A 27,755-nucleotide genomic window follows, 5' to 3' on the forward strand; every position below is an offset into this window, starting at 1 on the left:
CCTGCGTAATGGGTTCTCCAAGTCCGCTTGGCAACCAGAGGGTGACATAAACTGGTCAAGGACCGGCGAATGGCCCTCTTCCCCTCCCCACTTTCCCCATTGGCCCCACTTCCCAGCCCCCCCCATTCTCCACTGTCCCCTTTCTCCATGCCCCCCTCCCCATTGTCCCCCCTCCCCACTCTCCCCAGCTCCCCCCATTCCTCAGCCCCTCCCCACCCTCCAGCCCCCCTACTCTCCACACTGTCCCCATTTTCCAGCCCACCCACTCCCCATTGTCCCCACTCTCCCCAGCCCCCATTTCCCACTGCTCCCACTTCCCCTCCCTCCCTAGCCCCCTCCCCACCGGCTGGGGCTCCAAGAAGTTGGGTTGGGGGAGCAGACTGAGCATTTTAAGAGGGAGGGGGCCCCACCTGCATTTTCGGCCCACCTGCCTTTCTTCTGGGGGGTGGGCAGGTTGGGCAGGTCCAGGCGCCTTTCCTGGCAAGAAACCCCCTCCCCATGAAGCCTGTTTGGGGCTTCAGGGCTCCAGGTGTGACTTTGGGTCCAGGGGTCCGGATGGCAAGACCCCCTATCCCCCCCCACCCCCTGCTTGGCTGAAAGACCCCTTCGGCCCCTGTGTCGGCGCTGCTAGCCATGGGGGGGGGGACTGTCCAGCGCATCCCCAACAGGGCGCCCCTGGGCATCCCGGGGCAATGGACCCCCCCATCCATCAACCCCCCCCAAAGAACCGCGCAGAAGAAGCAGCAGCAGCAGCACCATCGGCATAGGATCGGGCGCTGCGTGGCTGGCCCGGGGACGCCCCCGCAGGAGCCGGCGGTGAGGCGGCTCGGGGCGCCCCGCTGCCCGGCTCGCTCCGCCTCCGGAGGGCCGGCCCTGCGCTCTCGCCGCCCGCCCGCCCGCCTGGCTTCCTGCAGGAGGGGCAGCTGCTGCGCCCGCCGCCGCCGCCGCCGCTGCTGCTGCTGCTGCGCCCAGCCCGGGAAGCGGCGCCCGGCCGGAGGCAGCCGGAGGAGCCGGAGCGGGCGGAGGTCGCGGGGCGCGGCGGGCGCAGGGGCCGGAGGCGCAGGCGGCCAGGATGGCGCGGAAGGCGGGCCGGGCGGAGGTGTGCGCCGATTGCAGCGCGCCAGGTGAGCCCCGGCGGGGAGCGGGAAGGCGAGGCCGGGCCTGCGGCTCTGCCCCTTCCCCGCCTCTGCCCGGCCCGGCCCGGTGCGGCGGGCGCCGCGTTGGCGGAAGAGGCGGCTGCGGGGAAGGATGCGCCCGCCGCCCGTCCCTCTCTCCCTCCCCCCAGCCTTTCCCGGGAGGATCCCGGCGGCGACCCCTTTGCGCCGCTCTCCTGGCCGGCCTCCCCCGGACGACAAGCCCCCAGCAGGGCCAGGCGCTGCGGAGGAAGGAGGGCAAGGAAGGGAGGATGGGAAAAGGGAGGGAGGAAGCAGGGAAGAAAGGAGGAGGGAGGAGGGAGGGAGGAGAAGGAAGAAAGGAGAAGGGAAGGGGGGGAGAGAGGAAAGAAGGAAGGAAGGAAAAAGGGAGGCATGAAGAAAGAGAGGGAAGGTGGGAGGGAGGAAGGAGAAGGAAGGAAGGAGAAGGGAAGGGGGAGAGAGAGGAAAGAAGGGAAGGAAAAAGGGAGTCAGGAAGAAATGGAGGGAAGGAGGAAGAAGAAAGGAAGAAGAAAAAGGGAAGAGAGGGAGAGGAAAGAAGGAATGATAGGGGAGGGAGGAAGCAGGGGAGTAAGGGAGGGAAGGAGGGAGAGAGGAAAGAAGGAAGGAAGAAGGGAGGCAGGAAGGAAGAAGAAAGGAGAAGGGGAGAGAGAAGAAAGAAGAAAAAAGGAGGAAGGAAGCAGGGGAGAAAGGGAGGGAAGGAGGGAGGGAGGAGAAGGGAAGGGGGAGAGAGAGGAAAGAAGGAAGGAAGAAAAAGAGGGAGGGAGAAAGCAGGGAGGGAGGGGCTCGCCTTGTAGGACCCAGCCTTGCTCGGCTACACCCCCACCCCTTCCCTGGCTTGCTGGAGACCTTGGCCTGCCCCCCCACCCCCCTCCAGTCCCTCCAGCAGAAGATGCTGGCATGTGGATCCAAAGCAGACCCCGTTTCTCCCTTCCCTCCCCCACTATATTCTGGATTTTCCATATGGTTTTTATCCCCCCCTCCCCTTCCCTTCGTTGGGCCTGCACCCTCGATTGGGGAGGGGTCCCTGTTCCCCACTTGCCGCCAGCAAGCCAAGGCTCTGCAACTGGGTGCCCTTGGGGGTGCATGGGACTACAACTCCCATGGTTCTCCCCCACCCACCCGGTCCTCTGCTGGGGCTCCTGGGAATTGAGTTGGGGGGAGACTTAAGCCTTGTAGGAGGGAGGGGCTGGTGTTCTTGGCACACCTGCTTTTGGGGGGAGTGTTGCAAGTGGCATTCCCTGGTTTCTTAACGGGGGAAACCCCTCCCCCCATTAAGTGGTTTTGGGGGTTAAGGGCTCCAGGTATAAAGACCCCACCCTGATTTCTGGAACATGTTTTTAATTCTCTTTTCTTTGACATCAAAATCTGGGCTAGATGTTTAGGTAGGCCGGAGAAGGGCGTCCATCTCAACCCATGCAGGATTTGAACTCGGGACCGGGACTGTCTTTTGGGGCCTGGGCAAGGAGGCCTGCTTGGGATCCAGGCCTCATTTCTTAGCCGTGATTGCGCTCTTTTGTATCCTGTCTGTGTTTTATGTGGTTGCGTTAGCTATAAGGGGCTCAGGTAGTTTTTGCTAAACCTAATAATAATATTTTTTTTGAAAAAGGGAGGGGGAATGGGTGAATTAAGAAAGACTCCGAGATGGGGCTCTGAATCCTAGCTAAAAATGTGGATGATGGGTCTGCTAGTACCGCCTTAGCTTTCTTTCCTTGCCGCCCCCCGTGTGCCGTGTGTGGTGCTGACTCAGCCTGCGTGGTTTGAGTGCGAACTCCACATTTGGAAAAACGTTATTGCGATTTCTGGAGACCCATCAAAACACCTGGGGACATCCAGGGAGGACCCCTCCCCAAAAGTGCCTCTTTTGAATCTGCACCCCTCTCTGGATGTGCTCCATAAGGAGAAGTCATCCTCCACTTACAGCAGTTCGTTTAGTGACCGTCCGAAGTTACAACGGCACTGAAAAAAACTGACCGTTTTCCACACTTACGATCAGCATCCTTGCCATGTGATCAAAACAGCCAGCTTGGCAACCGACTCGTATTTATGACAGTCGCAGAGTCTCTGGATCACATGATCCCCTTTGGCCATCTTCTGACAAGCAAAGTCGGTGGGGATTCACTTAACGGCCATGTGGCGGATTTAATAACTGCAATGATTCCCTTAGGAACGGCGGCAAGAGCGGTTTGCAAAATGGGGCGAAACTCACTTAACGACTGTCTTGCTTCACAGCGGGCCTTTTGGGCCCATTTGCGGTTGTAAGTTGAGGACTTTCCTGTATGTTCAGAGCGGGAGGGGGGGGAAACGTGAACAATATAATGTCAATAATGTGAATTATACGCATGGGAGGTGTTTTAGGTGACCTGTGGCCTTGGCTGGAGGGGATCTGCCAGAGGAGAAAGGGAGCATCTTGAGATCCGCCTGATTTCCAAAAGGATCTTCAGATCCAGTGTATCTAATAAGGTCCAAAGGTTTGAATGTGAGAATGGCTGGGTGTCAGCCTCGTGTGAAGCCGTAATGGGGTTGTTTCCATCTGGGTTAGGGTGAGCCATGCCTTGAGTTATGGTGGAGTGGAGTTTTGTTCACATGTTACAGAAAAGCCCACCTTGGCTCTGTCTCTGCTTTTGGCTTCTGCACCTCTTACCTGTGGTGGTTATGAACCAACAGAAGAGAATATTTGCGGGTCAGGGGTCCCAGGTGCTCTCTGAGCTCCGTTCTTTCCTTGCAGACGTTTCATGACCCAACTAGGGAACATCATCAGTGCTGGAAAGAAGTAGGGGTTGTGGAGAGAAGGAGGAGGAAGATGGGGGGGGGATCCTTGGTGCTCTCTGAGCTTGGTGATTTTCTTGCAGACGTTTCGTGACCCAATTAGATGACAACATCAGTGCTGGAAGGGTGTGTGGCGAGGAGCAGGAGGACTGTGGGGCCCTTGGTGCTCTCTCAGCTGGGTGATTTTCTTGCAGATATTTCATGACCCAACTAAGTAACATCATCAGAGCTAGTAGGGGTTGTGGAGAGGGGGAGGGGGAGGAAGAGGAGGAGGAGGAACTCTGTGGGGTCCTTGGTGCTCTCTGAGCTTGGTGATTTTCCTACAGATGTTTCATGACCCAACTTGGTAACATCATCAGTGCTGGAAGGAAGTGGGTATTGGAGAGAAGAGGGGGAGGAAGACTGTGGGGTCCTTGGTACTTTTTGAGCTTGGTGGTTTTCTTACAGACATTGCATGACTCAACTAGATAACAACATCAGTGCTGGTAGGGTGAGGGGTTTGGGTGGAGGTGATGCTGTCTGAGTTGAGGTTTTCTTACAGACGTTTCATTACCCAATGAGGGAAGGATATCAGTGCTAGAAGGGAGTGGGGTTTGCGAAGAGGAGGAGGAAGAGGAGGAGGACTGCAGGGTCCTTGGTGCTCTCTGAGCTTGGTGGTTTTCTTGCAGTCATTTCATGACCCAGCTAGGTAACGTCATCAATGCTTTTTTAACCAACTCTCAATGAGGGTTGATAACAGACCATAGTCATTTCTTCAAAAAGCCAGGCTTAAAAATCGGCAATCTTTGAGCCAAGCCTCTGTCCCTAGACTCCCCTCACTTTGGGTAGCAAAATTGGGGAGCACATAAATTTCATAAATCCATAATAAAATGAGTAAGTAAACACTTGTCAGGGTGCGTTTTAAAGACCTCCTGGGTTTCTACACTGTTCCGTGTGTCTTGGAGGTCAACGCAACCCACTCTGTCTCTGACCCCCATGATGAGAAAGAGGAATCCACACACACACGGCCATCGTGCTGGCTAGGAATTATGGAGTTTGTAGTCCAACACCTTTAGAAGACACCTACTTCCTTCGTTTGAATATTCCTTGATTGACACGGGAGAAGCGTGACTGGCATATAGTGGGGTAGCCTAGTCAAAAAAATTGTCCCCCGCACAACCGGTGTTGGTGCAAGAGTCTTGTGCAAGATTCACTTTTGCTGTCCTGAAAAGGACAAAGTGGAATCAATATATTGGTGAAAGCAGAGCCCCTTCCTCAGTTTATTCCTCCTCTGCCAGAATTTGCAGTTATAGCTCCCCGATGTGTCTGGTGGGCACCAGGTTGGAGAAACAGGCCCCGAGTCCCTCACCTGAGTGCTTGTAGGGTGGAATTGTGATTTATAAGGTTGGAGTGTTCAGATTTGCTTCATCCCTGGGGCCTATGCCAGTGTTTTTCAGCTTTGGAAACTCAAAAGTCGTATGGACTTCAATTCCCAGAATTCTGCAGCCAGCTTGGTCATTGCAAAGGATTCTGGGAGTTGAAGTTCAAGCATAAAGAATGACTTAGATTCTAGGCTACTTTTCTCATGCTTGGTCATTCTTAAGATGTGTGAATTTCAACTCCCAGAATTCCTCAGCCACCATGATCATCATTGCAAAGGATTCTGGGAGTCGAAGTCCACACATAAAGAATGATCTAGGCCAGGGGTGTCCAAACTTGGCAACTTTAAGACTTGTGGACTTCAACTCCCAGAATTGGCTGATGTTGAAATCCCCAAACCTTTTAAGCATGGCTGACTAGGGACTTCTGGGAATTGTAGTCCACACATCATAGAGTTGCTAAAGTTGAAAAACATTGTTTTAGACTATAAAGGCTTGAAGACAAGGGACCTTTCTCTTACAGTTTTTGTTCTACAACCCTCCAAATATGCCAAGGACACCACGAGAAATGCAAATTGCCCCGATAATGTTTAAAATCCCCATTATCTGGCCTCTTCCTCCCAGCCAAACTTCGCCAGTCGTCATAACAACTTTAGAGAGAGAGAAAAATTCTCACCTTTGCACAGATATCTGTTTTTATCTCAGTTTCATAGCAAACATGCTTAGATCATGGAGTATTGTGGGGCAGGAGACAAAACCTGGAAGTTGATTTAACTGCTCCTTCTCTGCCCCTTGTGATTTAAATCTCTTTCTCAGGCAGCATGATACACAAACACACTCTCGCACATCCACCTCATGTAAAGCACTAATCTTCAGAGCTGCAGACCGTTGGGGTTTGCGAGAACTAAAAACATAGTTTTTTCGACCTCTTTTTTTCTAAAAAAACCGAAAAGCAATTGAGTCGTTTTAATGAGACCCACGGAAAAAAAAAGCTCCCTAATCTATCCATAACCTTGGCAGCCATGGGAAAGTCCGGGTAGCCAGCTAATAAACACCGAAAGCAGGAAACCAACTTGTGTGGCAGGAGAGATAATGCTGAGGTCAACAAAACCCTTGTGAGCAGCTTCTGATAAATGGAAGGCTCCTTCTGGGAGGCCCTTGGATTTTCAGCTGCTTGGGATTTCTGGAAGGGGCACGTGGATTCCGGTCGCATCAATAATCCATAAAGTCTTGGACTTTTTAGAAAGAAAAATAAAGGCCTCGTTTGGTTATATTTTGATTGTATAACTTCAAAGCAGAATTTCCCAACTGGCAATTAGAAGATGGGTGGACTTCAATTCCCAGAATCCCCCATACGGCATGCTTTAAGAGGGGTGGGCTTCATAGGTAGGTAGTAGGTACAGGCAGAGACACACAAACAGACATGAGAAAAAGAGAGGATAGACAGACACATAGAGAGATAAGAGAGAGAGATTGGATGATGGATGGATGGATGGATAGATGATAGATAGATGATAGATAGATAGATAGATAGATAGATAGATAGATAGATGATAGATAGATAGATAGATAGATGATAGATGATAGATAGATGATAGATAGATAGATGAGAGAAATTGAATGGATAGATGATAGGTAGACAGACATATAGGAGGGAGATTGGATGGATGGGGATAGATAGATGATAGATAGATAGATAGATAGATAGATAGATAGATAGATAGATAGATAGATAGATAGATAGATAGATAGATAGATGATAGATAGATAAGAGATAGATAAGAGATAGATAGATAGATAGATAGATGATAGATAGATAGATGATAGATAAGAGATAGATAGATAGATGATAGATAGATAGATAGATAGATAGATGATAGATAGATAAGAGATAGATAGATAGATGATAGATAGATAGATAGATAGATGATAGATGATAGATAGATAGATAAGATAGATGATAGATAGATAGATGATAGATAGATGATAGATAGATGATAGATGAAATTGGATGGATAGATGATAGGTAGACAGACAGACAGACATGTAGGAGGGAGATTGGATAGGTAGGTAGGTAGGTATAGATAGGTAGTTAAGAGAGAGAGGTTGGATGAATGATAGGTAGGTAGGTATAGATAAGATAGATAGATAGACAGACAGACAGACAGACAGATAGATAGGCAGGTAGGTAGTTAAGAGAGAGAGGTTGGATGGATGATAGATAGGTATGTGGGTAGGTAGGTAGGTAGGTAGGTAGGTAGGTAGGTAGATAAGTAGTTAGGCTGACAGTTAGGTAGATAGCTTGGATGGATGATAGACAGACAGACAGATAATGATAGATAATAGATACATAGACAGACAGACAGAAATACAGTAGTGCGAGAGAGAGAAAGAGAGAGAAAGAGAGAGAGGGGGGGGGGGCAAATAAATCTGAGTGGCAAAAGACCTACAAAAAGTCAGCAAACCCAAAAGGCTGTAAATCCTTTTTCGCAGAATCGTACATTGTGTGCCAGTCCATAAATATAATCCTCCATTCTGGGCAGGGGAGAACAGACCCGGTTGGCATCTGTACTTGTTTCACCAAGATGGCTTAAAATCTCGGGGGGAAACGGGTGTGTTTGTGTGTGCGTACTCACGCACAGTGGAGCCTGGCTTGCTTGTGAGCTGCCGGTAATCCTCTACTTACAACCATTCGTTTAGTGACTGACGTTACGACGGCCTTGCAAACACTGACGAGACCATTTTTTTTCACACTTAGCGGCCGTCACAGCGTCCTCGTAGTCACGTGACCGAGATTTGAAAGCTTGGCAACTGGCATGTACTTACGACAGTTGCAGTGTCACGCGGGGGATCCCCTATGGCAGCGTTTCTCAACCTTGGCGACTTTAAGTCCTGTGGACTTCAACTCCCAGAATTCCCCCTGGGGAATTCTGGGAGTTGAAGTCCACAGGACTTAAAGTCGCCAAGGTTGAGAAACGCTGCCCGATGGCGACCTTCCCACCAGCCAAGTCCATGGGGAAGCTCCAGATTCCCTTAACGACCGTGTTAAGGGGGAAGCTCCATCGCTGGAGGCTTTCAAGATGGGACCGGAATGCCATCTGTCAGAAATGGAGTACGGTCTCCTGCTTGGGGGGGGGGGGAGATGGACTAGATGACCTCCATGGTCCCTTCCAGCTCTATTCTGAATTAATTAAAGTGGTGGGAGCTTCACCGCTGGAAGCTTTCAAGAAGAGACTGGACCGGCATCGGTCAGAAATGGTGTAGGGGTCTCCTGCTTGGGCTGGGGGCTGGACTAGATGACCTCCAAGGTCCCTTCCAACTCTTGTTCATCTGTCTGTGTTCTTAACTTAACGACCTCAGCGATTCTTCTTAACAACTAGGTTGCAAAATGGGACAAAACTTGAGGACTGCTTTTATAGGTTGGTAATGCTGATATTTGGGGGCCCACAGTGGACACTATTGGGGGTGGGATGGGAAGGGGGGGTAAGAGATGAGAGAGGGATGCTGAAATTGAGGGGAGGGGGTGTCCCCGACTCATGATTGGCAGCCTTGGGGAAAAAACTGATCTCCCCAGCGCCCACTTTCCTGCCCGTCTGGGAGATGCCCGGCAGCGTTTCCTGGCAGGCTGTCCCGTCGTGCCACACCGTCAAGTGCGCCAGTGCCTGGCATCTGCTGAGGAGTTGTGGCTGGTGCCCACGCGCATGGATCCGCATTGCCAGCCTTTAAAAAAAAAAACCCATCAGTATGCACATGAAGAGTGTATTGTCTGGGTACAGTTAATTTTGAGAAATAATAACAATAATATTCATAACATTGATATTGATCACATAATAATAGTATTTGCTTAACTATCTTAGTAAGCCTTCAATCCATCATCTCTTTATTTTTTATGTGGTGGCTGAGCGGCTAAGACGCTGAGCTTGTCGGTCAGAAAGGTCGGCAGTTCGGCGGTTCGAATCCCTAGCGCCACGGAACGGAGTGAGCTCCCGTGACTTGTCCCAGCTTCTGCCAACCTAGAAGTTCGAAAGCACATAAAAATGCAAGTAGAAAAATAGAAACCACCTTTGGGAAGGGAACAGCGTTCTGTGCATCTTTGGCTTTGAGTCCTGCCGGCCACATGACCACGGAGACGTCTTCGGACAGTGCTGGCTCTTCGGCTTTGAAACAGAGATGAGTAGCGCCCCCTAGAGTCAGGAACGACTAGCACATATGTGCCAGGGGAACCTTGACATCTAACATTTACTTGTACGTAGTAACTGTAATAACGTCCATCATATGACAATATATATAATAACATTTTTCCAGTTTTTAATTTCTATCTCTATCTCCTAATCTTTAATAAAACAAATCCCATATCAAAATGTATTCTATATTTATGAATCATCTCTTGCCCTTTTTAGTATTTCATTGCCAGTCTGAAGAGATGCAGTGGCCTAGAGGTGGGGGCTCTCGCCTCACAATCAGGAGGCCATGAGTTCGATCCTAGGTCTGGGCAGAATGAGAATATATCTGCCGAACAAAACTCCGCATTGGTGACAGGGAATACATCCGGCCAGGAAATGCTCTGCTAGCTCCATTCAGTTGCCCAGACTGCACCCCGCAAGGGATTATGGGGTCGATAGAAGGTGATGATGATTCCTTCTCTGAAGAGAGGGTGGGGGGGCTGATTTGAGAGCCGCACGCAAGTATGGGGAAGACATAACCGGGTGCGCCATGTTTCCTGTCCTGGTGGCAGTGTGGAAATGCAAATTTCTCAATTTACTGTAGTTCATTTAGTGACCGTTCAAAGTTAGCACCACGCTGGAAAAAGTGAGTTGAGTGATGACCATTTTTCACACAGACGACGGCTGCACCATCCTCATGGTCATGTGATCAGACATTAAGTTGCCCACACGGTCGTTAAGCGAACCCGGCTTCCCGCCTTGACTGCTTGTCGGAAGGTTGCAAAAGGGGGTCGCGTAACTCCGGGACGCTGAGACTGTCATAAGTATGAGTCGGTTGCCAATTTTGATCAGGTGACCACGAGGGATGCTCTTAAGTGAGTTCTGTCCCATTTTACAGCCCTTGTTGCTGCAGTTGTTAAGTGAATCACTGCGGTTGCTAAGTGACACAGTTGTTGAGTGAATCAGAATTCCCCATTGATTTTGCTCGTTGGAAAGTCGCAAGAGGGGATCACGTGACCCAGGGACGGAGCGACCGTCCTAAATACAGGGAGTCCCTGACCTATGACTACAATTGAGCTTAAAATTTCTGTTACTAAGTGAGATGGTTATTAAGTGAGATTTCCTCCATTTTCTTGCCAACCTTGTTAAGTGAATCACCGCAGTTGTTAAGTTAATAACATGGTCGTTAAATGAATCCAGCTTCCCCGTAGACTTTGCTTGTTGGAAGGTCGCAAAAGTGGATCACGTGACACCCCCCCCACATGACACTGCGACCGTCATAAGTATGAGTCAGTTGCCAAGCGTCTGAATTTTTATCGCGTAACCGTGGAGATGCTGCAGCAGTGCGAAAAACGGTCATAAGGCAGTGCCATTGTAGCCCTCACTAAATCAACTGTTGTAAGTTGGGGACTGCTGTATTTTCAATGCCATTGTTACTTTGATCGGTCACTAAATGAATCGTCGTAATTTGAGGTCTACCTATAAGGAACTTTCTTACTGGGGAAAAAAAAACACGAGGAAAAAAACCAGGATTGACCTTCCCAGTTGGCACAACTAAGGCCCCAAATGGCATTTTTGTCAGAATATTTCATACTTTGCCATCTTGACTTTTGGCAAGGGAATGTGTGAAATATTAAATGCTTCATACTGTGACGTCCCGTTATTGGCACTTTACGGATTTCCTAGGCATTCCCCAGAACTCCTAATTTCCCACCTTGAGGCTAGATTTATACGATAAGATATAAAATTAACGGGAAATGTATTCGCTCCAAACTCCTCTTGAAAAAGTTTTTAGCAGTTTGAAGTTTGTCTTCTTGGCATCTCGGGCCCATCCTGGACATCCCTGCCCGTCATTCAAGGGTTAATTCGACATGCGCTTTTCACTGTATAGAAATCTTGACTTTCTGGAGAGAGAGAAAAAAAGGATTTTTCAGGAAAAGGAAATCTGTGCCCTTTGCCTGCACCCGCTTGGCAATTGTGGAAAAAGTTGTCTCACGAGTCAAAAGTTGTTTCGAACAGACTTCCTTTCAAGGGGGCACCTTTGGTTCGTATCCTGTGCCGGAGGGGAAGTCGCTTGCGTGTCTCTCACAAGAGGAATCCTTGCACGGGGTCATTCCCCAAATTGTGGGTCTGGGGGTTTGACCTGATTGCCTTGTTTCACTTTCTCCTTTGCATTTTTTTTAGAAGGCTAATGGTGGTCGTGTTTTTAAAAAAGGTGCTTGTGTTTTTAAAAAGGCGTTTTTGTTTTTAATAAAGCAATTGTATTTTAAAAGGTCTTTGTGTTTTTAAAAAGGTCTTTGTGTTTTAAAATGATATTTGTGCTTTCAAAAGGTGTTTCTTTTTTAAAAAAGATGTGTTTTCAAAAAGGCATTTGTTTTTTTATAAAGTTTGTGTTTTTAAAAATGTGTTTGTGTTTTTAAGAAGGCGTTTTGTGTTTTAAAAAGGCATTCGTTTTTTTAAAAGGCTTTTGCTTTTAATAAGACATTTGTGTTTTTTAAAGGTATTTGATTTTAATAAGGCATTTGAATTTTAAATATATATTTGTGTTTTTAAAAGGTGTTTGTTTTTAAAAAGATGTGTTTTCAAAAAGGCATTTGTTTTATAAAGTCGTTTTTAAAAAAGATATTTAGGGTTTAAAATGATACTTAGGTTTTTAAAAGGTGTTTGTTTTCAAAAAGGCATTTATTTTTTTAATAAGGCATTTGTGTTTTTAAAAGTGTTTGATTTTTAATAAGGCATTTGTGTTTTTAAAAGGCATTTATGTTTTTAAAAAGGCATTTATGTTTTTAATAAGGCATTTGTGTTTAAAAAAGCATTTGTGTGTTTTATAAGGCATTTGTTGTTTTTAAAAAGGTATTTGTGTTTTAAAAAAGGCATTTGTTTTTTAAAAGGTGCTTATGTTTTTAATAAGGTGCCTTTTTAATGAAGCGTTTGTGTTTTCAAAAAGGTATTTATGTTTTTAAAAAGGTGTTTTTGTTTTTAAAAAAGTACTTTAAGTTTTCAAAAGATATTGGTGTTTTTAAAATATATTTGTGCTTTAAAGAGCTTCTTGTGCAGAGTGGGTGTTAAGTGAATGGGACCCAATTTTACATCCTTTTTTTGTATGTGTGTGTGTGCTAAAATTGTCAGGGGAAGCACTGCCATTGTTAAGAGAATCAGGAGGTCATTAAGCGAATTCGACTCCCCCCACTGAGCCTGCTTGTCTGGGAACGTTGTACATGATCCTGGGACGACACCACTGTGCCTGTTGCCTGTTGTCAAGTACCCAAACTTTCATCCCCTGAGCGTAGAGCAGGGGTGTCCAAACTTGGCAACTTTAAGACTTGTGGACTTCAATTCCCAGAATTCCCCAGCCAGCTCTGCTGGCTGGGGAATTCTGGGAGTTGAAGTCCACAAGTCTTAAAGTTGCCAAGTTTGGACACCCCTGGCGTAGAGATACTGTGACGGTTGTTTGGTGCAAGGACCAGTTGCCAGACTCATTCAGTGCTGTCCTCGCTTCGAATGGCCACTAAACAAATAGTTGTAAGTTGAGGACTACCTGTGCATCCTCTCCATAGCAGTTGAAATCTCATACATCCCTGGGCATCATATTTCCTGCCTTTCTGTATTTCTGCAAGGGGCAGGGCTCCAGAGCTGAAATTCTTCCCTTGCTGCCTCCTTTCGTCTTTGGCTTCTCCCTCAAGAGGACTAGCACCATGAATTTTTTTTTCAAAAGAGAAAGCTGCAGCCAAATGAGGAGTTTTAGGCCATGCTGGACAAGCTCATTGTCCAAAATCTGCAAAGCTGAACAAGAGGATGGCTGACCATAGGACTCCTTCATCCCAGCCCTGGAAATTTGACTTAATTCCAGATTTCTAACAATTTTTGGCTCAGCGGTTTTCCCCCCTCCATTCCTCAGTTTGTGGATTCTGGCTGCATGGACTTTCCTTTTTCTCAGCTTGCACACATTGCCCACATTGGTGTGCAGCAAATCGCCCACCCCCCAACTTTTCCTTAAACGATATTGGTGTGTGTGTGTGTTTGTCTGTTTTTTGTGTCCAAATTCTCGTTTCCAAGTGTCTTCTGCAAAAGAGCTCAATTCAGCCCCAGAGGAGCCAAGAATGTCTGGGGTGGGGTGGCCGGATCCCCCACCCCTCTTCAATGCACGCACACGTGCCAAAGAAACCAGGAAATCTCTGGATCCAGCTGGAACGGAGGTGGAATCGTAAAATCCGAGGGTGGGAAAGGGACCTTGGAGGTCTTCTAGTCCAACCCCTTTTGCCCAAGGCCAAAGTATGTGTGTGCAAGGAGGGGGGGGGGAGGAAACAAGCCTTTTCAATCTTCTCCCAGCCTTTTTTCTAGGCCAGAGATTCCATGTGCAGCCCCCCCCCAAAGCCTTAACTCTTTCGCCCCCTCCCCAAGGAAACAGTTGGGAGTTCTGTGTGTGTTTGTGTGTGTGGTGTATTTGGGGCCTTTGCAGCCACACCTTGCAGAAGCAGTAATGTTTGGGGGGTGGGCTATTGGCCCAAGGGGGTGTTTGCCCCCCCACTCGCCCCTTCCTTCCTCGGGGGTGCCCCTTTTCCACATCCTTTTGCCAAAATTCACCTTTTTAGTGAAGTTTGTTTCTCTGACTGTCAGCCACCTTAAACATTCCAAGAGCCATTTCCATCTGTTCCCCCCACAAAAGGAAACACCTTCTGGGAGTCACAAAACTTTCCGGCAGGTGTCGCCCATTGGCGGTTGTGGAGCATATTTTGAGGAACCGGGAGCCGCAGTAGGGGGGGTGAAAGAGCCACATATGGGGCTCCAGAGCTGCGGGTTGCCGACCCCTGGTCTGGGCTAAGAAGCCCCCCTCCCCTCTCGCTTCTGTCCAGGGTCAGCCAGGGATGCCCCCTGCCCCACTCCTGGAGGGCAGGTGTGGCTCCCATCATCCTAGCCAAGCACATCTGGGAGAAAGCAGCTGTAGATGCAAACCCAGAAGGAAGGCAGAGGCACATGGGCTGCCAGGGAGTGGGGCCCTGTCCCCCCCACCAGGGTGGGATTTTCAGATGCAATAGCAGGGATGTGCACCCCCTAACCCTAATAGGGGTACTCTGGAACTGGCCATTTCCTGAGCTGCTTTCCAGGGCTGCATTTTTTGCTCCATTTTACCACTGTTCTTGCCACCGTTGTTAAGCGAATCACCACAGTTCTTAAGTGAGTCACATGGTTGCTAAGTGAATTTGGCTTCCCTGTTGACTCCATTTGTCAGAAGGTCGCAAAAGGGGCTGGCGTGACTGCAGGACACTGCGACCGTCATAAATACAGGTAGTCCTCAACTTACAACAGCTCATTTACAGACCAGAATTACAACGTCGTGACTTATAACCACTTTTCATGCTTAACGACCATTGTAGCATCCCTGTGGTCACGTGGTGAAAATTCAGGCACTTGGCAACTGACTCATATTTATGACGGTCGCAGTGTCCCAGCAGGATGATGTGATCCCCTTTTGCGACCTTCCGACAAGCAAAGTCAACCAGATTCACTTAACAACCATGTTACTGATTTAACAACTGCAGTGATTCAATTAACAACTGTGGCAAGCAAGGCCGTAAAATAGGGCAAACCTCACTTAACAACTGTCTCGCTTAGCAACAAAAAATTTGGCTCAGTTGTTCTAACATGAGGACTATGAAGCAGTTGCGAAGTATCTGAATTTTGACCATGGGACCACAGGGGATGCTACAATGGACGTAAGTGTGGAAAATAGTCATGTCACTTTTTTCAGAGTAACAGAACAGAATAATGGAATAACAAGAGTTGGAAGGGACCTTGGAGGTCTTCTAGTCCAACCCCCTGCCTAGGCAGGAAACCCTATACCGTTCCAGACAAATGGCTATCCAACATCTTCTTAAAGACTTCCAGTGTTGGGGCATTCACAACTTCTGGAGGCAACTTCTGTTCCACTGATTAATTGTTCTAACTGTCAGGAAATTTCTCCTCAGTTCTAAGTTGCTTCTCTCCTTGATTAGTTTCCACCCATTGCTTCTTGTTCTGCCCTCAGGTGCCTTGGAGAATAGCTTGACTCCCTCTTCTTTGTGGCAACCCCTGAGATATTGGAACACTGCTCTCCTGTCTCCCCTAGTCCTTCTTTCTCTTAAGCTAAACATACCCAGTTCCTGCAACCGTTCTTCATATGTTTTAGTCTCCAGTCCCCTAATCCTCTTTGTTGCTCTTCTCTGCACTCTTTCTAGAGTCTCCGCATCTTTTCTACATCGTGGCGACCAAAACTGAATGCAAATATTCCAAGTGTGGCCTTACCAAGGCATTATAAAGTGGTATTAACCCTTCACGTGATCTTGATTCCATCCCTCTGTTGATGCAGCCTAGAACTGTGTTGGCTTTTTTGGCAGCTGCTGCACACGGCTGGCTCCTATTTAAATGGTTGTCCACTATGACTCCAAGATCCCTTTCACAGTTGCTACTATTGAGCACGGTACCACCTATCCTGTACCTGTGCATTTCGTTTTCCTTGCCTAAATGTAGAACCTGACTCTTTTCACCCTTGAATTTCATTTTATTAGATAGTGGCCAATATTGGACTTGATATCAAGAAGATGTTGGATCGCCATTTGTCTGAAGTGGTACAAGGTGTCCTGCCTAAGCAGGGGGTTGGACTAGAAGACCTCCAAGGTCCCTTCCAACTGGGTTATTCTGCTCTGTGCTGTCACGATCCTTCCCTATCTTAAGCCTCTCTTCTGGAGTGTTGGCTATTCCTGCCATCTTCGGGTCGTGTGCCAATTTCCAGTGCCGTTGTGACTGCCAACGGTTGCCTTTTCCTCCTCCTGAGCAAAGGTTGCTTTCGATAGGAATCTCTGCCCGTTGCTCCAGAATACTCTGCAATCTTTTAAAAAAAGCCCTAAAATTATATAATGTGAATAAGTGAGTGAGAGGAAGACTTTAAAAAAACCGAGCTTTTTCTGTGCCATTGAAAGCCCCTGGGCGTTTTTGGGCTGCATGTGGAGAAATGGGAATGGCCCTGCCGTTTGTTTACCTTTTGCCTCGGTTGCATCCGGTATTTGCTTTAATCCGCAATTAATTAATTCTTAAAAAAAAAAGATCTGTTGGAAAATCCTGAAAGGTAAACTCCTTGATGTGTTTTGTTCCCGCAGCGTTTCTTTGAAGTTTGTGTTGGCTTGCGAGACACGGGTTCAAGACCCTGCTTGTGCATTGTGGGGTTGTGTAAAGACCTGTACCCTGGTTGTGCATTGTGGGGTTGTGTAAAGACCTGTACCCTGGTTGTGCATTGTGGGGTTGTGTAAAGAGTTGTACCCTGGTTGTGCATTGTGGGGTTGTGTAAAAACCTGGAGCCTGGCTGTGCATTGTGGGGTTGTGTAAAGACTTGGACTCTGATTGTGCATTGTGGGGTTGTGTAAAACCTGGAGTCTGGTTGTGCATTCTGAGGTTGTGTTAAGACTTGGACTGATGGTGCGTTGTGAGGTTTTGTGTAGCCTCCCTGCATCTTCAGAGGAACTCCCATGCAGGCAGAAGAGGAATTCAGAGGGAGGGGAGAGGGAGGGAGGGAGGGAGGGAGGGTGGGGGGGCCTGCCCCACCCCTGGAAGGCCTGGCGCACCCTTGATCTCGGAGAATGCTTGGAGGCTGGCAAGGATCAAGGTCAATCCAGTTTCTCTCTGTGTTGGGGGGCCGTGCGGGGAGGAAAGCGGGGTGACTCAGACTGGAAGAATCCGGAGTGGGTGGGAGACGGCAGAACCCACAACAGCCGCCCAGAGAGGGAGGGGAAGCCATGCGGGCTTTCTCCATAGAGCAGAGAGCCTCAAAATTGGCAACTTTCACTCCCAGAATTCCCCCAGCCTCGTCCTTTAAGATGGGAGGACTACAACTCCCAGAATTCCCCATCCAGCATGCTTTAAGAGGGGTGGGCTTCCACTCCCAGAATTCCCTAGATGTTGGGTGGGGAATCCTGGGAGTTGAAGTCCATCCCTCTTAAAGTTGCCATGCCTTATAGGAGGGGCCCCTGCAATCTTTATGAATACATTGCCTAACTGATGATCCTGTGACCGTAGGGATGTTAGGACAGTCATAAGTGCGAGGAACGATCCATAAGTCATTTTTTTCCCAAGCCGTCACTAAACGAGTCATCTTCAATGGAGGACTGCCTTGAACATCCTTTGCTGGGCCAGGTGGGGCACCATCCTGGTTTCTTCTACTGGTAGAGCAAACCGGAAGCTCTTGAGGAACACGCTCAGGTAGACTGCTTCCGAACATGGAGGCTCATTTTGGGATCATGAGAAACAACCACATCTCATTCCGTCAACTAATTGTGCATAGCTGGCACGAGGGGGGGTGAGTGGGAATCACCCATGAATTCCTGTGGTCTTGTGGCATTGAAAATGTCCCCAAAGACCATCTAGTCCAGCCCCTCCTTTTCCCCAGTCCTGCTGTCATAACAGTTTTTCCTTATACAGGCAGTCCTCGACGTACGACCACAAAATGGGGCCCAAAATTTCCATTGTGGAATGAGACAGTTGTTCAGCGGGTTTTACCCCGTTTTACGACTCCCTTGCCACCGTTGTTAAGTGAATCACTGGCCTCGTTTACGTTAGGAACACAGCCGTGAAGTGAATCCGGCTTCTCCCTTGACTCCGCTGGTCAGAAGGTCGCAAAAGGCGATCACGGGACACTGTGACCGTCATAAGTACGAGTCAGTTGCCAAGCATCTGAACTTTTTGATCTCAGGGATGGTGCAACGATCATAACTCTGAATGCCAGCCCTTTTTCCAGCCCCGTTGTAACTTCGGTCACTAAGCGAACGGTTATAAGTCGAGGACTCCCTGTAATCGTATTGGTGGGGGGGAACCCTCTGTCCCATTTTATGCCGGCACCCCCCGGCTTTATTCCAGCTGTGGCCGTTGTGTCTTTGTGTTGAACTGTGTGCACAGCCTTATTGGTCTGAAACACTGAAGCATTTTGTGTTCTCTGTGGGGAACAAAGAGACCCAGTTCTTTTGGGGCAGGGAGGGGGGCTTTGGGGGGGGGAGAGCCTGGCTGGGCCTCCCAATGAAGAGGCGGGTGACATCATCCCATCCTGGCCTGGAGGGGAGGGGAGGGGGGGCTTCTGTGGGTGTAGAAATGACCCAGCAACCCCCCACCCCCCAAAGTGCTGAAATCCCAGCCTGGAATTTAACCCTTGGCCTGCCCTGGGGAGGGGGGGCTTCTGCTGCCCCCCACCCCAATTTCCCCCAGACCAGAGGTGGATTGCCAGCGGTTTGCATCCGTTCGGCTGGACCAGTAGTAAGAATTGGGACTTGCTTGCTGTACCGGTAGGGACAACAGGCTGGCCACGCCCCGAACCAGTTCCCTTGGTTGCTGCTTGGTCTTTAATCATTTTTAAATTTGTATTTTAAAAATTTAAAATTAAATTTTAATTTTAATTTGTTCTCAACTGCGCACAAAACGCACACGCAGAGAACCAGCAGCCCACCCTGACCCCAGACCCATTAGAAGTTTGCAGGAGTTTGCTGTCGGTGAACAGTTTTCAAGCTTGCTCAGAGGGTCTCTTGGCTGGGGCTTCGCGGTGCTGGGTTCAAGGCTGGCCTGCAGGTGCAGAGACCCCTCCCTATTCCGCACTTTCCTGGAGAGACGATCCTGTGTTGGGGTGCAGAGCCCCTCCCTCTTGTGCATTTTCCTGGGGGATGTATGTGATCTGTGTTGGGGTGCTGCAGACCCCCCCCTCTGTTGTGCAGCCCCCCCCAAAAAAACTTTCCAGGCCTGTGATTCCGGATGCCAAGACTTGGCCGAAGGATTTGAATTCTGCACCTTCAGCCATGGTGTGGCTGAAATGAGACAACCTCCCCCCCCCACCTCTTGATGCCAGCCACTCCCTGGCACACCGGATGCCCCCCAGTTCTTCCCCGGGGATCTGGGTGTGGGGAGACAGCCCAGAATAGCCGAGCGTGGGGGAGGCATTTTGACGGAGGCAGAGGGAGGTGTGAAAAACTTGTCGTGTGTTGTCACGCATCCGGAAACGTTCAATTAGGACAGGATAAATGTTGGCACTAAGCTGGCATTCTTTGCTCATCTCTCTGGCGAGGTTGGCAGCCATGTGCTCACCGTCTACCTGGCCTTTTTAAAATCCTGGTTAGCTGACCTGGTCCCCTTTAAGACCTGTGGACTTCAACTCCCAGAATTCCCCAGCCAGCCGTGCGTGACTTAACTGAGGAATTCGGGGAGTTGAAGTTCACCCGTTTTATATCTTTCGGGGTTGTTCCTACAGCAGGATGACGTCATCTGGAGGGGAGAGCGGGCATCGCTTGGACTTCTGGGAGTTAAAGTCTGCTGGTCTTAAAGGGGCCACGGTTGGAGGCCTTCCTTTTAAATTGGGGGTGGGGGGTACTTCCTATCTCAGGGCACCCCGGGGAATGGAGGGGGAGGGGGCATTGCTTGGTGGCCTCTTGGAGGGGATAGGATAGGATGATAGAGATTTAGATGATAGATAGATAGATAGATAGATAGATAGATAGATAGATAGATAGATAGATAGATAGATAGATAGATAGATAGATGATAGATAAATACAATACAATACAATACAATACAATACAGTAGTAGAGTTGGAAGGGACCTTCGAGGTCTTCTAGTCCAACCCCCTGCCTAGGCAGGAAACCCTATACCGTTTCAGACAAATGGCTATCCAACATCTTCTTAAAGACTTCCAGTGTTGGGGCATTCACAACTTCTGGAGGCAACTTCTGTTCCACGGATTAATTGTTCTGACTGTCAGGAAATTTCTCCCCAGTTCTAAGTTGCTTCTCTCCTTGATTAGTTTCCACCCATTGCTTCTTGTTCTACCCTCAGGTGCCTTGGAGAATAGCTTGACTCCCTCTTCTTTGTGGCAACCTCTGAGATATTGGAATAATGCTATCATGTCTCCCCTAGTCCTTCTTTTCATTAAACTAGACATACCTAGTTCCTGCAACCGATAGATATCTAGATAGATAGATAGATAGATAGATAGATAGATAGATAGATAGATAGATGATAGATAAATAGATAGATAGATAGATAGATAGATAGATGATAGATAGATTGATAGATGATAGATAGATGATAGAGAAGAGATAGATAGATGATAGATAGATAGATAGAGATAGATAGATAGATAGATAGATAGATGATAGAGAAGAGATAGATAGATAGATAGATAGATAGATAGATAGATAGATAGATAGATGATAGATAGATAGATAGATAGATGATAGATAAATAGATAGATAGATAGATAGATATCTAGATAGATAGATAGATAGATAGATAGATAGATAGATAGATGATAGATGATAGATAAATAGATAGATAGATAGATAGATAGATAGGTGATAGATAGATAGATAGATAGATAGATAGATAGAGGAGGGATAGATAGATAGATAGATAGATAGATAGATAGATAGATAGATAGATAGAAAGAAGATTGATGGATGGATGGATGGTAGACTGACAGACAGAGAAAAGAAGAGAAGCTGGAAGGGACCTTGGAGGCCTTCTAGTGCAGCCTCCTGCTCTGACAAGAGGCCCTATACCATTTCAGACTCATTTAGCTGCATTTTTGATGTTTTTAAGAAGAGACAGGATGGCCACTTGTCTGAAATGGTACAGGGTCTTCTGCTCGAGCATGGGGGTGGACTAGTTGACCTCCAAGGTCCCTTCCAACTCTATTATTCTGGGTACTGGAGGGTTCAGGGGCCCATGGGGCTTGACTGACCCTTCTCACTTACAAGAGCTTTGTCCCCTATAGAACAGGGGTCTCCAAAGCTGGCAAAGATAAAACTTTGTGGACTTCAACTCCCAGAATTCCCCCGGCAGCCATCTTCTTTAGTTTTCGGCTCTCTCATGTGGCAAGCCTTGCAAAAGTTGGCATTGCCATCCTGGCACTTGGGGGAAACCTTTCTGGCCATGCCTGCAGTTGTTCTCCTGGTGTTTGGGGTGACGTCCAGGTAGTCCTCGACTTACGACCACAATCGAGCCCCAAATTTCCACCGCTGAGAAAGACAGTTGTTAAGTGAGTTTTCCACCATTTTAGGGCCTTTCCTGCCCCAGTTGTTAAGTGAAACACTGCAGTTGATAAGTTAGAATCACGGATGTTAAGTGAATCTGCCTCCCTAATTGTCTTTGCTTGTCAGAAGGTCGCCAAAAGGGGGAAATCACAGGAGCCCTGGAGTTTTCTCCCGTTTTACGACCTTTCTTCCCACAGTTGTTAAGTGAATCACTGCCATTGTTAAGTGAGGAACACGGTCGCTAAGGGAATGTGGCTTCGCTCATCAGTGGGTCGGAAAAGCAGATCATGTGAACTGGGGACACTGTGACCGTCATAAATATGAGTCGGTTCAGACAAATGTCTGAATTTTGATTACGTGAAAAACGATATTAAGACTTTTTTCAGTGCCGTCGTAACTTTGAATGGTCACTAAATGAAAGGTTATAAGTCGAGGACTAGCTGTATTCTGGATTCTATTCCTTTTTTCAGCCTGGAAGGAGGACTCTCTCAAATGGCAGGTCCTCCTTTTGTGACAGGTGTCAGATTTTGGCCGGGGGGTGAGGGGTGAGGGAGGAAGCAGGGGGAGGGGGGTGATGCCTCTGTTCTCTTTTTCCTCCTCTTGGCCGCCATCACAAAGGGGGGGGGTTCCTTAGCACCCATAGAACCCCCCCCCGGCAGTTGCTAGGGAGACCTTTAGGGGTTTCCTTAGCAACAGGGGAGAGAGAGAGAGAGGGAGGGAGAGAAATGGAAATGTATCTCTCCCTCTCTTTTTCTCTCTCTCCCTGTCTCCTTCTCTCTCTCTCTCTCTACATCTCTCCCTCCCTCTCTCCTTCTTCATCCCTTTCTCTTCCCCTCTCCCCCTCTCTTTCTCCATCTCTCCCTCCCTCTTTCCTTCTCATCATCTCTCTCCCTCTCCTTCTCCATCCCTTTCTCTTCCTCTCTCCCCCCCTCTCTCTCTTTCCATCTCTCTCCCTTTCTCTCCATCTCTCTCCCTCTCCTTCTCCATCCTTTTCTCTCCATCCCTTTCTCCTCCTCTCTCTACACCTCTCTCCCTCTCTCCATTCCTTTCTCTCCATCCCTCTCTTCCTCTCTCTACACCTCTCTCTCTCTCCCTCTCTCCTTCTCCATCCCTTTCTCTCCCTCTCCCTCTCCCTCTCTCTCTTTCCCCATTTTCACACTTCATCCATTGCAGCCTCCCCCTGGTCATGTGATCAAAATTCAGACATTTGGAGACTGATTCCTATAAATTTTGGGCTCAGTTGTGGGTCGTAAGTTGAGGCCCTCCTGTAATCTTACGACAAGGGCCGCCCTACTTTGGGGTCAGTGGGTCCTGGTTTTCACTGGCTTCTGAGCATGTGCAGAATGCGTTTCTTGGTTTTTAAGGGACCGGCAGGATCCGAATCCTTCTTCCCAAAAGGGGAATAAGAGAAATAGAGAAATCCCCTCCCTTGACTGGAGATGGCATCATGTTGTGACTGCAAAAGGGTGCAACACCTTTGTGTGAAAAGCACACTGACCTCAGATAACCCCCCCCCCCCGTGCAATTCTTAGCAGAAAGAACCGCAGAGAAAGAAAGAAAGAAGGAAAGAAAGAAGAAAGAAAGAAAGAAAAAGAAAGAAAGAAAGAAAGAAAGGAGATTTTCAAAGGGTCAGCAGGACTCATTTCAAAGGAAAAGGGGGATTTTTAAGTGCCCGGCCTCCACAAGGGCCCCCCCCCCCGGCACCCCACCCCACAAGCAGAGCCCAGGCCCTCTTTTCCCAAACCAAGGTCTCCTCTTTTCAGACAACTAGAGCGCCTTCTTCCTCTGGGTCATGGGACGTATATGCATCCTTTTGTATTTATTTATTTTGTCATATTTTTATGTAGTGTATATTGGAAGTGGTGATCCTTTGGCAGCTGTATGCAAAGAAATTTCTTTTTAATTTATGTTGATTCGTGTACATTAAAAGTGACAATAAAGTTATTCTAAGGAAGGGGGAAAGGAATGAAGGAAGGAGGAGGGAGGGAGGAAGGAAGGAAGGAAGGAAAAAGGATGGGAGGGAGGGAAGGAAGGAGAAGGGAGTGAGGGAAGAAAGCAAGGGGGAGGGAGGAAGGAAAGAAAGTGAGGGAGGGAAGGAGGAAGGAAAGAGGGAGGAAGGGAAGGGAAGAAGGAAGGGAGAGTGGGAAAGGAAGGAAAAGGGAGGAGAAAGAAAGCAAGGGGAAGGAAGGAAGGAAAGAGGGAAGGAGGAAGAGGGAGAGAGGAAGAAAGGAAGGAAGGAAAGAGGGAGGGAGGGAGGAAAAAGGGAGGGAGGGAGGGAGAAAGGAAGGTGAAGGAAGGAAGGGGAGGAAGGAAAGAGGGAGGAAGAAAATGAGGGAAGGAAGGAAAGGGAGGGAGTAAAGCAGGAGGAAGGAAGGAAAAAGGGAGGGAGGGAGGAAGGGGAAGGAAGGAAGGAGAAGGAAGGTGGGAAGGAAGGAAAGAGGAAGGGAGGGAGGAAAGAGGGGGAAAGGGAGGGCACATATGAAAAGGTGGAGAATGCATTTCTCCCCTCCTGTATTTTGTAGATGCCGCTTAGTCTACATTCAAGGTGAGAATAAAGTTACTCTCAGTCCCGCGTGGGCTGTGATGGTGGAGCATGGTTTCTGCAGTCCCTCTCAACACGCCTCCCCAGGCTGTCCCCCTTTTCCTCACCCGCTTCACAACTGCCCTCCCCCCTCCCTTCTCCCCCTCTCCAGACCCCGGCTGGGCGTCCATCAACCGGGGGGTCCTGGTCTGTGATGAGTGTTGCAGCGTCCATCGGAGTTTGGGCCGCCATATTTCCATCGTGAAGCACCTGCGACATAGCCCCTGGTCGGCCACCTTGCTCCAGGTGAGTGCGGGGGGGGTCCCTCTTCTGGGCGTGGGGCTTATGGGTACCCCCTGCTTCCCTTCACCAATTTTATTGGGCATGGATTTTTATATGGTTGGGTGGTGCGATGGCCTAGAGGTGGCGCTCTTGCCTCACAACCAGGAGGCTGGCAGTTCGATCCTAGGTAGAGGCAGAGATTTCTCTCTCTGGGCGGAATGAGAATCTATCTGCTGAACAAAACTCCACATTGGCGACAGGGAAGGGCATCCGGCCATTAAAACACTCTGCTAGCTCCATTCAGTTGCCCAGACTTCACACCCACAACTTCTGGCAGCAAGCTGTTCCACAGGTTAATTGTTCCCATAGTCAGAAAGTTTCTCCTTAATTCCAGGTTGCTTCTCTCCTTGATTAGTTTCCATCCATTGGTTCTTGTCCTGCCCTCTGCTGATTTTATTTTATTTTATTTTATATTATATTATATTATATCATTTTATTTATTATTTTATTTATTTTATTTATTTCATTTATTTCATTTATTTCATTTATTTATTTTATTTATTTTATTTATTTTATTTATTTTATTTATTTTATTTATTTCATTTATTTCATTTATTTCATTTATTTCATTTATTTTATTTATTTTATTTATTTTATTTATTTTATTTATTTTATTTTATTTATTATTTTATTTATTTATTTATTTCCTTTATTTCTGTTTTTTTATTAATTAAATTTACATGCTGCCTTCTTGCTCTTGGCCTGCTTAGCCACATTGATCAAAGCAACCACGTAAAACATCACAACCGTACATTTCCTTCCTTACCGGCCCCCTGCTCCCCAAACAGCCGGGTGGGAGCTGACATAACCCTTAAAGACCCCTCCCACTTATTAATCAATAGTGAAAGTAGAACAGTGAGCCCTTCCTAAACCGCCCTCCTTCCCCCCCACCCAAAAAAAAGATACCAAGATTCCCAGTTTAAGGGTGGAGAGAGAGAGGCAGACAGAGGGAGGGAGGGAGAGAAGGGAGTTGTAGGGAGAGAGGGAGATGGAGAAAAAGGGATGGAGAAGGAGAGAGGGAGAGGGGGAGGGAGAGAGGAAGAGGGAGGGAGGGCGAGAGAGAGCTGTAGAGCGAGGGAGAGAGGGAGGGAGATAGTGGGGAGGGAGAGGGAGGGAGGGGGAGGGAGCTGTAGAGAGAGGGATGGAGAGAGTGGGGAGGGAAGGGGAGGGGGAGAGAGCTTTAGAGGGAGAGGGAGGGAGTAGAGAGGGAGAGGGAGAACTGTAGAGAGAGGGAGAAAGAGAGAAAGAGATAGAGTGGGAGAGAGAGGGGGAGAGAGGGGGAGAGAGAGCTGTAGGGGGGAGGGGGAGCTGTAGAGATCAAGAGGGAGAGAGGGAGGGAGGGGGGGAGGGAGAACATGGGAAGGGAATCTGGGGTTGGCACCTGCGTGCCAAGGAAGCGGGTGAGCTGCTGGATGAGCAGAAGGAACAGAGGAGATCTGTTCCTGGGGAAAGCCTTCCTGGCATGGAGGGGAGTGCGTGTGTGTGTGTGTTGGGGGGGGGTATCCCTCAATATGTGCTCCTCATAATCTCCCCCCACCCCCTTCCTCTCAACCTCCCCCCTCCCCACTCAAAAAAAATTTGCCTTCTCTTCCAGATGGTTCACACGCTTGTCAGCAATGGCGCCAACTCCATCTGGGAGCACTCCCTCCTCGATCCGGCGCAAGTGCAGAGCGGGCGCCGTAAAGCGAACCCTCAGGACAAAGTCCAGTGAGTGGGGTTTTTGGGGGGGGTAGGGCTTCAGTGTGTGTGGGGGGGGGTGTCAGGGTGCAATGCCTCGATAGGTGGCCCGAACGTTTGGAATTCTGGGAGTTGAAGTCCACCAGTCCTGAAGCAAAGCCGGCTGAGGGATTCTGGGAGTTGAAGTCCACCAGTCTTAAAGTTGCCAAGGTTGAAGACCCCTGGGCTAGAGCAATCCATGGGGATCTAAAGAGGGTTGTGCCAATTAAAGACCCCCACATTAAAGGGGGCATGGAATAATGGTCCCCACCCCGTTTTGGATAGACCTGCTTATGGCCTGAGCTTCTGGGGTGTGTGTGTGTTGTTCTTGCTTCTTGCCCTGCCTCGACCGCAGCTTTGCCCCTTAAGGCCACCCCCCCCCCCCCCAGTTAAGGACAGGGCCAGCCCTGGGGGCAGAAAGACCCCTAACTGATATGTTCTTTTGCCCACCGCCCCCCGCAGCCCCACCAAGTCTGAATTCATCCGTGCCAAATACCAGATGCTGGCCTTCGTACATAAGCTCCCGTGCCGGGATGATGATGGGGTCACCGCCAAGGATCTCAGCAAGGTGAGTGTGGGTGTGCTTGTGGGGGGGGGGGTGCACACGCTCCTGCCCTCCTTTGTGGTCTTCTGGAAATCTCCTTGTCTGAAAGAGTTTGTTTAAAGACATGGATGGAGAGGGAGAGATGGAGAGAATAAGAGAGAGGGAGGGAGGGAGGGAGGGAAAGAGAGATGGAGATGGTCCAGAGGTGGAGCTCTCACCTCACAATTAGGAGGCTGTGAGTTCAATCTTAGGTAGAGGCCCATGTTTCTCTCTCTGGCCACACTGAGAATAGAACTGCTAAAATATAACTTCGCATTGGTGAGAGGAAAGGCATCCGGCCAGTAAAACAGTTCCATTGCCCAGACTCCTTCCTGCAAGGGATTATGGGTCGTTAAAAGAAGATGATAGATGATAGGTAGACAGGTGATAGAGACAGACAGACTATTGAAGATAGATCAATGTTAGAACAATGATGATGAGAGAGAGAAAGAGAGAGAGAGAGAGAGAGAGAGAGAGAGAGATGTAGACTGATAATAAGAGAGAGAGAGAGAGAGACAGACAGACAGAGATTGTCGATAAATAGATCAATGTTAGATCAATGATGATAAATAGATAGATGATAGATTAGATAGATAGATGATAGATAGATAGATGATAGATAGATAGATAGATAGATAGATAGATAGATAGATAGATAGATGATTAGGTAGGTAGGTAGATAGATAGTTGGGTGGGTGGGTAGGTGAGTGGGTGGATGGATGGATGGATAGATAGATGGATAAATAATTAGACAGACAGACAGACAGATAGATAGGATAGGATGATGATAGATGATAGGTAGGTAGATAGATGATAGATAATATAGATAGATAGATGATGATAGATAGATAGATAGATAGATGATAGATAGATAGATAGATAGATAGATAGATGATAGATAGATAGATGTAGGTAGATAGATGATAGATAGATAGAGATACATAGATGGATATCGATAAATAGATAGATCGATAGATAGATATAATTTATAGCTATATAAATCAGATAATTGATGATTGATACATAAATAGATGATTCATGATAGATCAGTGAAAACTGATAAGATAGACAATAGAAGGATCAATGATAGAGCAGTGATGACAGACAGACAGACGAC

The 27,755-nt window shown here is 48.2% G+C and overlaps 1 protein-coding gene across 4 annotated transcripts in view; it reads left to right on the top strand.

Moving 5' to 3' along the window:
- The first annotated feature begins 910 nt into the window (after positions 1 to 910).
- Positions 911 to 27,755, top strand: part of GIT1 (GIT ArfGAP 1) — a 54,427-nt gene continuing 27,582 nt past the window's right edge. For 2 of the 4 annotated variants that reach the window (XM_081945409.1, XM_081945410.1), the window contains exons 1-4: positions 913 to 1,124; positions 24,170 to 24,303; positions 25,934 to 26,046; positions 26,518 to 26,623. In XM_081945409.1, coding sequence (XP_081801535.1) covers positions 1,073 to 1,124; positions 24,170 to 24,303; positions 25,934 to 26,046; positions 26,518 to 26,623 — 405 coding nt within the window. In that variant the 5' untranslated portion in view covers positions 913 to 1,072. Of the gene's footprint in view, positions 1,125 to 24,169; positions 24,304 to 25,933; positions 26,047 to 26,517; positions 26,624 to 27,755 lie in introns of all 4 variants that reach the window. The other 2 variants (XM_081945407.1, XM_081945408.1) reach the window with 2 other exon arrangements.

The sequence above is a fragment of the Natrix helvetica genome (assembly GCF_964273705.1).
Source record: "Natrix helvetica genome assembly, chromosome: 2".
Classification (NCBI taxonomy): Eukaryota; Metazoa; Chordata; class Lepidosauria; order Squamata; family Natricidae; genus Natrix; species Natrix helvetica.